The following is an 18,129-nucleotide window of genomic DNA, read 5'->3' as shown; positions in this document are numbered from 1 at the left end:
TTAGTTAGAGGCCGGCAGCGTATCGGTTTAGTATTACTCTATGGTATGCCTATAGTGTTCATAGTTTTGCACTCACTGTACGCAATTTGTCAACGAAACCTCGACGCACGACCAAAACAATTATTTAAAAAAAACATTACTCCTCCTTCGGCAGTCGGGTAAAAAAGGCTATAAGTAATTTAAAAAGATTACACAGTTGACAAATAAACATTAACCATAAAAAATCATCTAAAGTTTGGTTTTAGATATTGTTAATTGTTGTTTACATAAGGATAATATAACGTAACATAAAGCGAAAGCTCATCAAAGAAACTTACATGTGCAACATTGCAGAGTTTGTTTACAATAAATCTCGACATTATAATTTCCGTGGCGACTTGCACATTCACCAAAAGATGGAATAAAAGCGATAAATCCGGCGAACAGGCAGCCATGTATATTATTTCCCAGTAAGCAGGACGGCAGTTGGCGTCTCACCAAAATGTATCAAAATGTATCAAAGCTAGATTTATGCGGCCCGCGCCGGAAACCGCGCCACAGTCAGAATACTTGCACAGTTCTAGTAGAGACGCTTACTAAAAGGGAGTATTTAAACCCTTTATAATGCTCGGCGATATAACCATCAGATTTTAAACTTTATGACATATGGTCCAAAACCAATAAATATCATCTTATTAATATAATATAAAAACTTAATCTGCCTTATAAAGGAGACAAAACCAGCAGAGCTCAGTGGTCTGAAACTGGCCACTTATGATAGAAAACTTGGATTTCATATAATATTATTCTCAGTTGCTCATTTGAGTATAATTTAGTTCATCACTCAAACTTCAAACTAAATTGCTTATTTACAACATGGGATTCAACTATTGAGAACTTGAGCAGCTTTAACACGATACCTAACATTAAGATCAGTCTCAGGCCGATCGTATAAAAAATAATTCGAGTTAAGAATAATTCGATTCCGCTTATAAGCTGCAGCTTGCAAACATTGATGTTGATTCTAAACTCAGAAATTCAAATTTTAACGCTGTGTAACTATAAATTTCGCTAGCAAAAAAATATATTTACGGCTACAATCGTGGACTCGAATTATTTTAACAAAGAATTAAGGTTTTGACAGCTCTAAAATTAGAATCTGTGTCTTCAGAATCGACACCATTATTAAGTTACCTATGTTATCAAACATTATAAATCTTCACCACTACATTGCAGCGACACTGTGCCAGATACTGGTGGCCGCCCACTCGGCCACGGACCCATTCACCTATTGTCCTCCGCGAGAACTCCATCTACACTGCAATGCAAGTACAGTCGGAGATTCACCGAGTGTCACGGTAATAACCGAATATAGCCTAACCAACGTTAGAAACCCCGATATTTAACACTAAGTGCCAATTTCTCCATAGTCGGTTAGGGCATAACCAGGCAGTAGTGGTTGACTTTTGACACATCTGTCATGAATTTTATATGGAGATGACGTTTAATTTATAAATCAATCCCTGTCGGTTGGATAACCGACTATGGAGAAATTGGCATTAAAAGTAGCATAACTTTTGAAAGGCTATACCGATTATGATAAAATATAGCTAAGAACACTCGGGGTAACGTTACCTACGACCAAAAAAATAATCGAAAATCGCGGTTCAGACGTTTGGGGGATTAGCTACCACAGGCACACATACACAGACAGGTTACACTCAAAACACCCTTTTTCCAGGGTGTTAAAAATGTTTGAAACAACTCAAGATCAAAATTTCCAAGTTTTAGGCTCTAAACCAACAAATTGGATTCTTATTTCCAATATGCTGTGGCAGTATTTATCTTGTTATCTCTTTAACCTTAAGTTTGGTGCAATATCTATCCGAGAGTGTACGTATCCTTAAGGGCCCGTACAGGGTGACGTGCCGCGCCAATTTTGGGTTTTCAATGCTCTTCACACAGCACACGCAGTGACACGCACACATGTACATAAGTTTGCACAGTGGGTCGATAAACTTTTACTCGCCAACTTTATTGACAATTATGTTCAAGTACATTTTGGGTGATTTTAGGGTAAGTAAGTATAATTCTTACTTACATTGGTAGGCACCAGGAAAGAGTAGAAATTAATAGGGGTGCCACTTTACTCTATACTCGGAACCCGATTAACTTTCTCAAACAAATGTGGTATTTACTTGTAGAAAGGTAACTACAAGTATTAAAGTGTAGATAATAAGTTTCGGGCATCCTCCAGCCAACTGAACCCCGACGACAAAGCAAAGTAAATACATAGTGTCGCAAAAGGGCTATACTAAGCCAAAAGGGGATGACTCAAGGGGTCATTCTGAACAACTTTTGTTCTACGCGATTTGCAAATTCGCGAAAAAAAATATTCGTTTTCCATGGTAAAAAGTCCCATGTCCAACAAAGTTTCTATGAAAAAGGTTTTTTTTTTGTTAATTTCCAAAACTCGTAGAGCAAAAGTTCAGAATGACCCCCTGTCTTACTCCTTTTTACCCGACTTCCGAAGGAGGAGGGTAATGTTTTTTGATTGTATGTATGTATGTTTGTCTGTTTCTTTGTTCCCTCCTGTAGCCTAAACGGCTTGATAGATTTTGATGTATGAGGTATTGTTAGAAGCGTATTGATGGCGCGATGGTTATAGGCTATGTGACGTTCCATTAAAATGTACATAGCGCCCTCTAGAGGACATAACGTGATGATCGAAAAAATAATAATTCAACTTTGCCGTGTTAGGTATCAAATGAAAGGGCTTGATTTTCACATTACAAAAATATGCATATTGAAGGTATTTAAATAACAACACCAAAATTATTGAAATAAAAAATTATCATGAACTACTGACGTAAAATTTCATAAAATAAAAACAACTAAAAAGTTACAAATAAAAAAATACAATTATAAACAAACGAAAAACCCGACTGTACGCTAAAAACATGAAAACAAGTCCCAATGTTAATGGAAAGTATCGCAGGCGGGGACCAACTTGACCGCCACTCAAGGCCGTTTTCTAAGTTACATTCAGCTAAATGGTGAACCCTCTGCTGGTCCCCGCCTACTTTCCATTAACACTGGGACTTGTTTTCATCTTTTTAGCGTGCAGTCGGGTTTTTTGTTTGTTTATAATTTGTTTAGTACTATATACCGCTTTTTCAATACCTGTAAGTACATTTTTTGGTAGCAGCATAATATTTTTACTTAATTTTAGGGTTTCGAACGTCAAAAGAAAAAAAGCAACCGTTATAGGATCTCTTTGTTGTCCGTCTGTCTGACTGACTGTCTGTCACCGCCCTTTTTCTCAGAAACGGGTAAAGATATCAAGCTGATATTTCGCATAGATGGGGAGTACCCCAAAAAAAATATTATGGTACTCCCTGTCCCACACAAGTAAATTGGGGCTTATATTTTTTCCAGTTATTTTGATGTGTATCCTTTTTTTTCTTTGTTGTTTTGTATAAGTATGTGTTTCTTTTCTTTAAATCTGTATTTTTTTTGTTGTTGCTGTCTATGTGTCGAATAAATTTAATGTATCTTTATCTTCAAATCACGCCATCTATCGTTTGTTTTTTTTGTGGCTACTGTCTATAGAAGAAATTCCGTCATTGACAATTTTACGTTACGAATTTATTTTTATTTATTTTATTTTTATTTTTACATTTTCGTGGAGAACCAACAGCATTTTGTTAATAAATAATTATTACTTATGAACACATAACAACTTGATGCCATTAACAGAATGAACTTAGTAAACCCAGTAAACCTAACACATCCAGAGAAAAAATAAAATCTCTTTCTCTCTCTCTGAAAAACATACTTAATAGCCTAAACTCGATGCTTTTAGCTATTAACATCTTTGAAATAAAATTGAGCCACCACCGTGTTACTGCTCTCATCAGATCCTTACGAGACCATACCTCAACCAGCACCAAGAGACTGTATTTTTGATCCCTAACCTAATGTTCGTGCGTATTGTCATCACTTAGATCCATTCGCTATATTCCTGCTCCTCATCAGACCTTTACGAGACTGTAATGTCACGAGAATATTGCACACTATCTAATTTAATTTAATGTATTGAATATACTGGAAGAATTATGCTTCCTTAATTTCAAATCAAATTATGTTCGTGTCATAAAAGTTGAAAAAGTGCAATGACAACCAATGTGCAGTGATTTTGTATCTGTACACGATAAGATCGCGAGCTGTCAGTGCTGCCTAAACCGACGTGACCCTTCTTTGGAGGCCAGCGGCCAACTGAGTCAAACGTCACTTGTGTTTATGATTTTATAACACAGAAAGCCGCCATAGATATTTGTATGAAGATTTGAGGGAAAAAAATTGCTCAAGTTTGGGATTAATTTACACAAAATAAGTGTGTGTTTATTAAAAAACAAGGTATTTAGCGCCTAGTCCAAGCCTTTAACTTTATAATATGATAAAAATCATATGAAAATTCTTAATAATTACGACACAGTTGTTACAATACGGGAGTGTGATTTTCTGGTTTTTCGTCATATTCTGAATTTTATTTACAGTTATCCATAATCATTTACTTGAATTCGAATCATTCAGCACCTAGCTAGACTCTTCGGCTACCTGTGTGATTTTTTTCAAGGCTGTAGAGCATCATTTACTACATAATTCTATGACAATGCCAACCCTCGATTCCCTATTGCCGACCCTTAACGCGACAGGTTTCACGGGGTATTTGAGCCGCTCGCCTCGACTGCACTCTTTCATTCGAAGTCGATATCGTTGTTGTGCCTTCTTCCCGCGATTTATTACCGCCGTCCGATAGACTCCTGAAGGGTATACGATAGGTAACGTCAATCCAATGTCACGTGTTTAGACCCATTACTTATGGAAATATGGGTTGATTGATTTGATTGATCTGGAAAAATGTCAAGTATAGTGCCACAAACTTATCTGTTCCGGTGAGAGCGAACTAAATGGACAACATTTCATTTTCTTTACCCTATATTTTTATTAGCTATTCGAAAAGTTTATAAAAAATAAGAGGACCCGTATTTTTTTATTTTGTATGTACATTAATTTTTGCATGTTATTTTTAACTTTAAAGTTAATTATTTTAAAACCGGAAGTGGCGTCACATATTAGGCTCAATTTTTATTTTTGTCTATTGCCTTAGTCTCAAAAAAAACATATATGACACTGACAAGTGACATTTAAACTTTGTTTACATGCCAACCAACAAATGGGTCATTTTCAAATGACATTGATATTTCTGATGATACTTATCATGTAAAAAAATAAGCAGAAGCATTTTTTCAGCTGTGTAGGCGGTGGCATGCCCTGGGACATATTATATAGAGGTCATCTCTTAATACGTACTAATCAATTTTATATGATAAATAAAAAAAATAGTCAGAAAGTGTCAGAACAGAATTTATGAAAATGACCCAAATAAACAACAACGTCACGATAAAACGTCAACGTCAGTCAAAAATGAAAGTGACAGTTACTTTGTTTTTAAATCTATAGGCTTTGATCATCAAAATGCATCGCACCTGAAGCATGACGTCATCAGCACTTTTTTACTATTTTATGATTTTCTCGAAAATGATACATCCAAAAAATACAAAAACTTTTTTTTGTGGCCTTTAGAGCTAAATCTCGAAAGGGTTTTCGATTTATAGGAGCTTTAATTTTTTGAAATGTTGTCCATTGGTCCATATAATCTATGTCAATATGAAATTCATTAGTACAGTAAGTAATGACGTATGGACCAATTTAGTTCGCTCTCACCGGAACAGATAAGTTTGTGGCACTATATAGCAATGTACTATGTGTAATGTAATCTGTACATTTAATTAAAGCAGAGAGGTAAAGAAAGAAAATAGTGACCGCTAGGATATTGGTGTAGTAAGGGCTCTGAATAATAATGGCCACGCACTTCGCAAAATTCTTAGTAAGAGAATATTGACTACATTGTATAATAAGTACCTATCTTGGCAAATAACAGGTGGGTAGCATGGTAGCATGGATAGTAAGTATAATATAACCCATGCATAGTGTCAGTCATGATCATAGACTTAGTATACGAGTATACTAAGTCTATAGTATATATATACTAAGTCTATGGTCATGATGATGTACTAACAACATTAAAACAAATGTAACATAATTTGTTTAATGATGCAGCTAACATTATTTAAACCTGAAGTCATTGACACCATTTATAATAATAATATTAACATTTTCAGGCCATTTCACAATTTAGTTCCACACGTTTCACACCTACCAACACCCGATATTTTCCAATGAATCTTTTTAGCAAACAAATAAATAACAGGTTGAATGTCCGCAGTTAATCTCATGTGCGAAACATTATTACGAGGATTAATACACAGAGTAAATGCTCGGTAATGTAAGTGCTGCCAGGCGAAATATCACGTTTATCATTTAGGGGTGTTTACAGAGCTCGCTAGGGGAATAAAATTGAAACGACTGGACGACCGCCAAACTGATTTTTCATATGCCTGCCTGCCTAGAGGCTGGCAACAGTAACTCAAAAACGTTGCGAAATAAGTTTACATTGGTCAAGTAAGTGAGTACATCGATAGGTCACTTTGGTGGATAGGTTTAAGCTCTCAGCCTCTCGATCAATATGAATTATATCACATAATAATACTCTATAGTGTAGGCCCTTTTCTATCTTTTAAAGTATTTTCCCCTTATCTTTCGTAAAAAAAATCGATATTATAATCCAATGAGGAGTGCCTAAGTAACCTACTCGTAGTAAGTAAGTAAGTATAAAATACTTACTTAATCATTTTATTGTCACTAGGATAGGTGCTAAGTTGTTTTTTAAAATACTTATTACTTTAATTGAATTTTAATTTGGTGCTTAGTCTTATTACAGTCCATCAGACCATGGCCAATTAAACAACCATCCTTCAATTTATTGTTATTATCTCAGTTTTTATGCTCTTTTTATAAAGCCCACAGCGCATATATTATAATGCAGTTGATAATTTTTTGCTGTTTTTTGGGCTTTACTTTAATCTTGGCGGGGTACCTATATCCGTCACGATTCGAACGCGGAATCTTCATCACAAGAGTCAGTGTAAACCGCTGCGCCGTTAAGCCGTCTTAAAACCCGGCAATTATTTTAAATTTTCGTGCAATTCATACTGTTGCCGTGTTTACGAGCCGGCGCCCTCGAGCGGAATGATTGTGTAAAACTGTTGGAGACGATCCAACGACCCGTGCTGGCCTCCCAGCTTCCGAATGCCACCTCTATCACAAAGCTATAAGACCCTTGTTAGCATCCAAAGCTTTGTGAAGCCGAACTAGGGATTTTGAAACAAACGACTTACAAATAAAGTGAAGCAGCGGACAGCGACTTGCCAACACGTTTGTTTATTTGGAAAAAAAACGTCCCGATCGGCCCATTTGGATCGCAAATCGCGAGTATTTTTGTCTTTTGCGATACAAGTTACGGGTTTGTGTTTATGAAGGTGTACTTCTTTGTTTGGTGTTTCACTCGACACTCTAGCTAGACCGTAATCTAAAACATATCGTGCTGCGACTAATAAAACAGACCTAGCCTAGGTTTTGTCACCATGCTGAAATTAGTGATCAGTCAGATTAGCGTCAGCAGCCCAGGGTACGCCAGAAAGAACAGGTGATACGTCACTCGTGGAGGCTCCTTTCTTACATCCAAATGAAGTCACCTCAAGTACAAAAAAACACCGCATTCGAACCAGCCCATTAATTTCGAAGCTACGCGGCTCCAGACAGTTATTTATTAGCAGTTTATCAAGTAGATACCGATACTGCGACAGACAATAGAGTATACACAAAGAATTCCATTGCTACTTATCTTTCACACGTTATCTTGCTGCATACCGCAAGTTTATCTGGATACAATGCGAGCCTTATAAGTTGCTAAAGCTTTGAATACTTGTACCTAGCTTCATGCTTTCTGTATAGTGAAATCCAGCGGTGTACGTAACACTTGCACTGACCATGGAGTTTAACTTTTACGATGAAGTTAAAAGTGTCGGGTTTAAGAAGGCTGTACCTTTTGATTTTCATTTTGATTAGATTACGGCTTTTCCTGTTTCTTCGCCCTTAAAGGGTTTCCCGTGGGAATTCTGGAATAGTAATCAGCTTATGGCACTTAAGGAAATTATATGTATCTTTATAAAGTTGAACCCAGTGGGATCCACGGTTCGAGCATACTTTTATCGTGAGATGAAAACCATGCAAGTTGTGCAACCTATCTATCAGTTCTATCTCCGTCACTTCATACAAGTCAATACATAGCAGTAGTTACAATGCCCCTAACTAGCGTGATGCGCAGGCGCAACTAATCATCGCGGCCATTATCGCGGCGACGAGGCGCGTGTAATGATCGCTCGTCGTTTGCGGCTCCATTACACCGCCTCGTTTATAACTTCATTTAACTGAGCCGATGGAATTTAGGGTTGCCAGATGAATGAAAAACATTTGATAAAATTTATTGCAGATAAGGAATTTGCACAAAAAGTACATATTTGTATCCATCTTTCCAGAAACGAGCTACAAAACAAAAATCCTAGGCTAATCAGGGTAAGTTACCGGTGGTGAAAAGATAGACCAGTTAGATTAGCGTCAGTTACTGACTGTCCAGTGTCCAGGCTGCACCAGATAAATATGAGCAATACTTAGGCGAAACGGTGCGGAAACTCCTAGGTACGTAGGTAATCGACTACTGACAGTCGTCTACTTCACCATGGATCAGTCACGCATGTTAGAGCTTAATTAAACGATAACTCCAGGAAATACCTCACAAGACAGATGCCAGTAGCCCGTCCATCAAACACCTAACTCGACACGCCCGTCAACGTGTCGAGCTGTCGAGTTCGGAACGAACGAGCATGGCCTGGCAACTCTGGTTTATATTATGTATAGTATGTTTGTGGCAACCCTGGTGTCAGTTACCTGCGCGGGCGCCGCGAGCCGGTCCCTCCCCCGCGCCCCGCGTAGCCCCCGGCCCCTCCGGCACCTCGCCACCCAACATTTAACCTTTTTGCTGCTGAACTCGTTTGCGCGCAAACGAACTTGTTACTTTTTGCTGCGTTTTTTGATAGCTAGACTACAATGCGACGCGTATCGGTGTTGATTGGCTACTTTCAAGAGATTTACACACTCACGATCAATGAAAATGTTCCCCTCACAACATGAACATAAAAAAAAAACATTGAAATTTGAAACTTTTCTTACTGGAACTTTTTCATTGCTGGCGAGTGTCTAAATAACATATGAGCATGAAAGCCTACATTGATGATAATCTATGTAGTTGATGGACGGACGGACAACAAAATAAAGAATCATCATCACGACTATTCACGACCCATCACGCCCCCACTACTGACCTACTGAGGCAGTCTCCTTCCCATGAAGAAAGAGTTTAAAGGGTTAAAAATAAAGAATAAACTGTGGAATCGACAACCGCCCCTATTTTGAAATCGGTTAAAAGTCGAAGCGCAATACGCCGCCAAAGCGAGCCTTCGAGCTCATTGAACTGGGTGTTTACTTATTCCCTTCCTTTTGTCTCAAGAACCTGGTATGAACGGGATTACAGAAACAGGCTTGATAACGATGAGAATACCTACATAGTTAGAAATGGTACACTGGAGTCCATGTTCTTGTACTGTAGTAGGGCAGCGATAGTCGCAGTTTCTCACCTACTTCTCACCTAAATTTTTGAATTATGTCTTAACTATAATTTTCAGTATCTGGGAAACCATTTTTACTTCTTACTAAGATATTAAAATGTATAGGAAAAATAAAAGGAAATAAATAATAAATGCATATAGGTCCTTGGGTAAATAAGCTTTAGATGGCTTCAGGGAAACTGATATTCGCTACTGTGAATCGGTTTCTGTCTTGGCGTAAACGTCTTCCTTTGAAATTGCGATGTCATAATAATCGTCCACTTCAGCAAAGACATATCAATCCACTTCAAAGAATCGCCACATACTTCCAAGAATGTCCTCAACCTTCCTCATCAAACACTACACGACGACCGAATGGTGTAGTGGTTAGTGGCCCTGACTGCAAAGGTTCCGGATTCGATTCCCGACCGCGGCTGATATTTGTATAAAGATACGAGTAGATCTCTCGGGAAGAAGAGCTCCGGTCTTGGATGTTAATAAATGGTGATAGATTCCATTGAGTTTATGACAAAAAACCAAAGTAGAATAATAATAAATAATGTTTCTTTCAGAATTAATTTAATTACATAATTGTTATCTTTCAAATATCTATCGTATTCAATTATTATTTTTAATTGTATGGTTCCAGAAGTTCCCACACTATTTATAAATTGTTTGGTGGTCTTTATCGATCATTGTAATATCTGAGAAATGCTCCTTACCGTTAGGAAGAGTCACAATATCGTCATTGCTCAAAGATAATACTCGACTTACACCACCGTTCTCGGAACTTGAGCAAAGCCGATTGTATGAGGTCAATATTATGGCCACATTGTTACTGCCTTTATAAACCGTCTCGTTTTGATCAGCACTTTGGTGAGCATCCACCTACCGGTATCGTATGTATTGAACTAAACGGATTTTCATAAATCGAGACACAGACACAGCGTCGGCAAAGCCAATGAAGTGGACACACTTCTGTGAATTTCAATACAAACAATACTGAATGCGATGCGTCCGTTGTGTACGATGCTGAAAGGTCGTTTTAAGCGACTCTACATCTTCTGCTCATGTAGCATGTTGCAGAGCTGCTGCACTAAGCTAATCACGACTACCTACTTATATCTCGTTGCATTAAATGTTTTTTTGTAAAGGAAGAGTAGTACCGAATCATCATCACATGTGCCGGATAAGCTATATGTGGAGATGTACAAAAAAAATATTCGCCATGCTATTGTGGTATCCCCCGAGGTCGAATGTATTTTACATCCCTTGTATAAACGAAAAGATAAATAAATTTGCGATCGGTCTAGATAGATACTGATACAGATCTGTATACATGTAGTTATTATTATGTGGATCTGCAAAACTGCAATCCTTCTATCTTCTACCTAATCTTCGCAATACACAAAATACGTAATTCGAAAAGCATTCGCAAGCGTTTCCTAAGCGCATAGCTAAATTGGGACTTTGGGAGCGTTCGGAACAAAATAAAATAACATAATGCTCCAACTCTCCAGTAAAAAGGAGCAAACATTTGGGCTCTCGTCGCCGCGTCGTGCGTGTAGGTACCTCGTTTAGACGTTCCGGTGCTTGGTTATCAAATTCTAAATAAAAAAACACACAAAAATGCCGTGTTATTGCGCCGTTATCGTGTATAGCACTCGTACGAATAATAGCGCTGTTATTAATTTTATTGCTGCGTTTTTGTGAATGCAGCCCTTTATGTACGTTGCATTTCTGTAATCAATCTATGCTTGCATTAATTTTTATGCTTATTGTCTATTTAAATTAACTATGATGTACAACATCTCACAGTAGGTTGTGCATAGTATAAACGGAACATTATTGTTTCTTTTGATTTATTCTGCTCATTAACTATGCCTTTGTGAAATGCATTGGTCGTATTGACTAAAATGGTATCCAAATTATATTCATACCTAAACCTATACGTGCGGTTATAAATTAGAAATGTCGTTTGTCGCATCGATAAGGCACCAAAACTAATTATGCTTATGATGATGACTAATTTTTGAATTTTTTGTTATGTAAACATAATTATTAGTGATGCAAATGTAAATTTATGTTATGATTGTTATTGTTATTGGCAGGTCTACTATGCCAACTTTTTAATAATATCCTGAAAGAAAAGAGAGTTCCGAGACAATGGACTAAATCGGAAATCATACTTATTTACAAAAAAGGTGACCCGTCAAATATTTCAAATTATCGACCAATCAGCCTTATGTCAAGTATATATAAAATGTTCGCTTACTGTCTTCTGAGAAGAATCGGACCGACAATTGACCAGAGACAACCAGTTGAACAAGCCGGTTTCAGACCAAAATTCTCAACTATAGATCATATCCATGTCTTAACACAAATAATTGAAAAGTACAAAGAATTCAACTCTTGTCTCTATGTAGCGTTTGTTGACTATAAAAAGGCATTCGACTCAATCTCCCACCGGTCTATTCTAGAGGCTCTACACCACCACAAAGTTGAAGAAAATTATATTGAAATTATTAAGAACATTTACGAAAACTGTGTTAGCAAGATCAGTCTTGAAAGGCCCGGAAATGAATTCAAAGTCGGCAGAGGCGTGAGAGACAAGGTGACCCATTATCACCAACAATTTTTATAGCCGTCTTAGAGACCATATTCTGCAAATCTAGATGGAAAGATAGAGGAATCATCATAAAAGGCAAGATGCTGAGCCATTTAAGGTTCGCTGATGACATAGTTCTATTCGCGGAATCGGCACGAGACCTAGAATTTATGCTACAAGACCTCCACAATCATAGCACTAAGGTGGGCTTAGAAATGAACTTGGATAAGACAAAGATAATGACAAACGGCTGTAGAAGAATAATTAAAATTGATGGAACACCAAAAGAGTACGTTGAGGACTATGTATACCTAGGCAAGCTAGTATCATTCAGAGATGTTGACAAGGAAGAGATAGAAAGAAGAATAGCAATAGCATGGAAGAAATTCTGGTCTCTTAAGGAGATCCTGAAATCGAACGTAGCAATAAACCTCAAGAAAAAGGTTATGGACCTTTATGGACTCATGTATCCTTCCTTCTCTTACGTACGCCTGCCAAACATGGAGTCTATCTGAAGCTAACGCAAAAAGAATAACAACCTGTCAAAGAGCAATGGAACGTAGCATCCTTGGCATAAGGCTAAAAGACAAAATACGAAATGAAGATATCAGAGAGAGGACTGGAATTAAAGACGCACTACTGCATGCGAGACGTATGAAGTGGAAGTGGGCTGGTCACCTAGCTCGCTGTACCGACCACAGATGGAGCACCCTGGTGACTGCGTGGCTCGGCCCCGCCCACGGCTCGCGCCGCCGAGGCCGCCCGCCCAAGCGCTGGGTGGATGGAATCCGCGCAGTGGCCGGCAACAGCTGGATGGACGTAGCGCTAGACAGAGACGAGTGGCTAAATCTGGAGGAGGCCTTTACCCGACTACGGGATCCCATTTTAAAAAACAAAAAATAAGTTAGGGTTAAATTGTATAAATACTGAAGCATGCTCATTTGTATCATTATTTTTTTAAAATAGTTGCATGAATATTATTAAATAAAATTGTAGGTAAATAAATGAAAATTTTAGAACCAATTTATAAATAAATTTAATGTTTGAGATGTAATTTTATTATAAAAATGTGAAAACAAAATTTTAATGTACATACACGATCTAATTGTAGTGCACGAGTCTCTTAAATCTATGAAATTTAATAGTTTTAATGTTTATTTATAATTTTTTATTTTATTTTTTATTATTATAGTGAGATTTTATTTAATTGCAATGCTATTGTACCTAATCCAATTTAATCCAACACACCTACCAATTTTAAATCTTATATCAATGAAATTTCTTAACTATTTTTAATTTTTTAATGTGATGATTAATGGTTTATATTTGGGAACAAATAAAGGCTTTTTATTTATTTTATTTTTTATTATTGTTATTGTTATAAGGCTTTATGAATAAATAAATTATTATTATTATTATTATTTATTAATTGATGGTAGTATAGTGATTTTGGTCCATACACACACACACACGCACACACACGCACTCACGCCTTGTACTAATGCACTCCCTTGCGGGGTAGGCAGAGGTGCATTGCTGCACCCACTTTTCGCCAGAGTGTTATGTTAGTCCCAATGTAATAGGGGGCGGGCCTATTGCCATTTAACGGGCACATCCAAGAGCCGAGAACAAATATCTGTGTTTAAACAAATATCTGCCCCAGCCGGGAATCGAACCCGGGACCATCGGCTCAGTAGTCAGGGTCACTAACCACTACGCCATTCGGCCGAATTCGGTGGTCCATACAACGATATTTTAATAGGAACTAGATGCTGGTGTGTCGGCAAAAGAACCGTTTCGACAAATAACACCCCACTTCTACCACTGAGTTCTTATTTTGAAATAGTTCGTTTAGAAGATTAAGGGTGGCTTGCACATTGCACAACAAAGTTAATCTATGACCTCTATTAAACTATTAAATTTCGATGAACTTTGTGATGCAAGTCACCCTTAGTGTCTTTATTCATGAGGTTGAAAAGTTGTAGTGAAATTAAAACAAAATGTGGACAGTTTTTCGCTTGGTTTTTGTATGTATGTGATATACCATCTTGTTGGTATATTGTTAAGCTTCTTCAATCGTGTAAATGCACTAAGCTAACTCCCTCCAGTGTTAAGCTAAGGGTCCAATTATGTTCATCAGTTGGCTGATGTGATGATTCAGAGTAAAACACTTTGGACTGTCTCTTTTAACTTTTAATGTTATGTAGATACATACATAACATATTTTTAAGAGCTTTTCTACAGAATTATGTCACATTATGAAAGTTTCATGCTTTCAAAGTTTTATGCATGAATATTATATTTTTTATTTTTATTATAACAAATAAATGTTCATCCTGCAAAGTCGTTTTTAGTATTCCGGATGGAATACAAATTCATGTTTACACAAAGTCGTAAGTATAAGTAGATAGGGGAGGTACGGGACTCTTGGCCATTTGTTTACACACGCAACTACCTATAATCTACTTAAATATTTTGAATAATTTTATTATAAAACACGTAATAATATAGGGTGTTTTACTGATAAACTCTTGCTCTTTCGATGTGACCCTCACATTTTAAAATATGATGTCAAGTAGGAAATAGGTAAGACTCAACAACTTTTTTGAACCTGTCCCTTTTACTCTTAGTGGGCGTGTAGTTATGTTGTGCAGTAATTTTTACTTTGAAAACACAGAAGAAACATCTTATCACGTGAGTACAATAAATATAACAGCGGGTGTTTCGCTTGCGAGTCACCTCTGACTCTGACTACCCTTTCTGGGATTGCAGTCGTGAGCTTATGTGTATGAAACAAGAATGAGTCATTAATCCAAGATTCCCATTACCTCTATGGTGTCGCACTCTATGGTGCGCGGCGGGGCGGCAGCACGGAGCCTCCTGGAAGGCCACCCAGGCCTCGGCCAGGACCGCCATCAGCAGCCAGCCCAGCCAGCCCACCCGGCCCAGCCAGCCCGACATCCTCCTCTAGCCACACACACGACCCAAACAAACGGGGCACATACCACGCGCCAAACACTAGAACTTATGTTGTTAGTCAACAATCTATTAGGTTAAGGTTATTTGATCACAGGGTACACTCAGAATAATAATTATTATTCTTCCATAGGATTGCGTTCGAAGTCAGTTTGGTTACTTTGTTACGTGGTTGAGTAAAGTCGCGTGTGAACGGGCGGCGGCAGATGTGCGGCGCGCGGAGCGGAGCGCCGGCGACTGGCGAGACTCCGCCCCCGCGGCCGCTGCCTCGATATAACCTCGCCCTCACCCTCTCACACACCTGAAGGCAGACAAGGACAGAAGAACACGGAAACCCGAATCACGAACGAAAGCTCATTCCACAGACAAGACAACGAAAAGTTGTAAGTTAAAAAGTTTTGATAATTTTGCCGAGTCGAATTGGGGGAGATGTCTCATTGTGTTGGGTTGACCCTCGGTTGTTAGAACATATTGTGTAGTAGCGAAGGGGATGCTCTCCATAAAAAGTAGTAAATTTACCTCTATGTAATTTATGTTTTCGTTAGGATACGCACGAGAAAGTTTTATGTTCGAAAGCACGCAAAAGGAAGTTGCTAGTTTATTCCTTTCTTTGTATTGCTATGTTTTGTTTATGATTAAATATTTGAACTAAAATGAGTCATGTGGCCCTTTATGCGGCTGTAGTATTAGATTCTAATAGTATCATTTGAAATTATTAAGAAAACATTGTAGTGACTGATTCACTACAATATTTTCTTTCATTAACTACTTAACAGTTAAATAAAGCTTTATACTTACAAGTGATAGTTATAGATAGTAGTGAGCTTAGCTTTCGAGCTACCGAACGGCCGACTCGATGGTCGTTTTGTTATTTTATATTTAATAATTAAACAGCTGTTAACTTTTGTACAAACTGCGTCTTGCAGTCCGATAAAGAGCTCACGCAATAACTTATCATAAGTAGGTAAAACTTTTGTTCCACAAGTTTAGAAATAAGCTAAATAATAAATCAACTCTCCATGAAGGAAGGTACTCGGAAGCTTTGTGCCAACCAACTTGGCGAAGCTTTTTTTTTGCTAATATCCAATAGACTTCGAAAAAAGTTGTTCAAAAGCTTCGATACCAAGAGTGATAATAATAATTCAAAATTAAGAAAACATTCTTTGATTTGATTTTTTGTTTAAATATAAATCAAAATTCAACACACAACAAAATTTCGGAATAAAATAAATTTGAACATTTATAATTGTGGTCTGCACTGCACGCCGCCGAAATTCGATAGGTACTGATTTGTTACTAATCATATCATATTTTATTTAGGTACTGCAGAATAGTTACATGTATTATCTACAAACAACCAATAAAGTAAAGTAAAGGTAAGTACAGTAAGCGTGCATAATAATTATGCTAGGCGTGCTATAGATATATGGAGTACTTAAATACTAATTATTTGTACACCGAATTGAATAATAAAGTTTACGAGTTTTAACATAATTAGAGTAAAAAAGGCGGTCTTATCTCTTAAAGCAATCTCTGCTAGACAACCTTTGGATAGACGGACTTGGGTGACTGAGTTTGGGTGCAGTATGATATAATCAAGTGATGGATTGCCTACATTATCCATATCTTTCCCAATTAATCAACATAACTTGAAAGTACCCAGAAAACAGAGAGATCTTATATTTTTTAAACAGCATAATGTATTTTAAGAAATCCAATAAATCCCTTAATATTGATGAATTTAAGTTTTTTTATGTTATTGCTTATTTCCAAAAAAAAAATGGATTAATTCGCCTCAGCTTTTTCTAATTCTAAGTGTTGATCGAGGCTTTTATTAGGAAAGTAGGTATACGCAATGAATAAATGGCCATCTCCATCTCCATGTAATGACAGTTGAAGGGTCATCGACCTCGCTCTCAACGCTGTATTTTCCTCCCTAATGGATACCGAGTACCTCTCGGCTTTTACGTGAAAATTCTTTTGGAAATGAATCCATACCGTATGTAAATCGGACGGCGTCTAAAGTTTTTATTGAAAAACTTGAGGAACTGATGAAAATGGGGCCGCGACGTTAAAGATCTCTCGCTGGATCTTATAAAATATTTACTTCTGAAATGTGATATTGACTTTCAAATTTAGTTTTCTTTGCAAGTTTTCTTTCGAGCCACGACTTTTGTGTACTGGTTGGTCCATTTGCATTGAATTTCTCCAATTATGTTTGTGGGTAGTAAAGTATACTTAATTTAGAAGCTTATGTTTACGGGTAGTAAAGTATACTTTCATAATTTAGAAGTTTTTACTTTTTAACTCAATTAACTTACTTATTTTTTATTTGGTAACGAGAGTTCATTCTATGGCAAAGCATATTTTGAGAAAAAGTCGCATAACTTTTGAACGTCGATTTTGATTAAATAATGTCAAAGAAAATACGGGATAACATTACCAATCATCCTAAGGGTCACTCTTACCAAACGCTAAACGTATTTAAAATTGTTTTTAAGTCAAATTTTAAATACATTTTGTACCAACTGGATAACAACGTTTGACAGGCTACTAAATATGTTTAGCGTTTGGTGAAATTCCACCTAAAAAACAAAACAAAAATCTTTTCAGCCGTTTAGGAGCTACGCTACGAAACACTCAGATACTTACACATACTTTTTCCGTCGAGGTTAAAAATGGGTACCTTACCTAGGTAGAATATCAGTTGTAATTTAGTAAGTGCATCGCATTGCATGCTTTGATAATTGTGGGTATAACCACAGGGTATATGGTAAAACAGCATTAAAATTACAGGAAAACCTTCGCTTTTTATAGATTTTACTGGCTGTTAAAACATAAGTGCTAAGCACGTTCTATGTGTGTTTTAAACCACTT

The 18,129-nt window shown here is 37.1% G+C and overlaps 1 protein-coding gene across 1 annotated transcript in view; it reads right to left on the bottom strand.

The window, feature by feature from the left end:
- The window catches only part of LOC105389330 (semaphorin-2A), a 34,552-nt gene extending 19,055 nt beyond the window's left edge, over nucleotides 1-15,497 (bottom strand). The window contains exon 1 of the mRNA XM_038111956.2: nucleotides 15,105-15,497. Within this exon, the coding sequence (XP_037967884.2) occupies nucleotides 15,105-15,237 (133 nt within the window). The 5' untranslated portion in view covers nucleotides 15,238-15,497. The remainder of the gene's footprint in view (nucleotides 1-15,104) is intronic.
- Nucleotides 15,498-18,129: the final 2,632 nt, after the last annotated feature.

Source organism: Plutella xylostella, chromosome 13, assembly GCF_932276165.1.
Source record: "Plutella xylostella chromosome 13, ilPluXylo3.1, whole genome shotgun sequence".
Lineage (NCBI taxonomy): Eukaryota > Metazoa > Arthropoda > Insecta > Lepidoptera > Plutellidae > Plutella > Plutella xylostella.
This window is presented reverse-complemented; position numbering and strand designations above follow the sequence as displayed.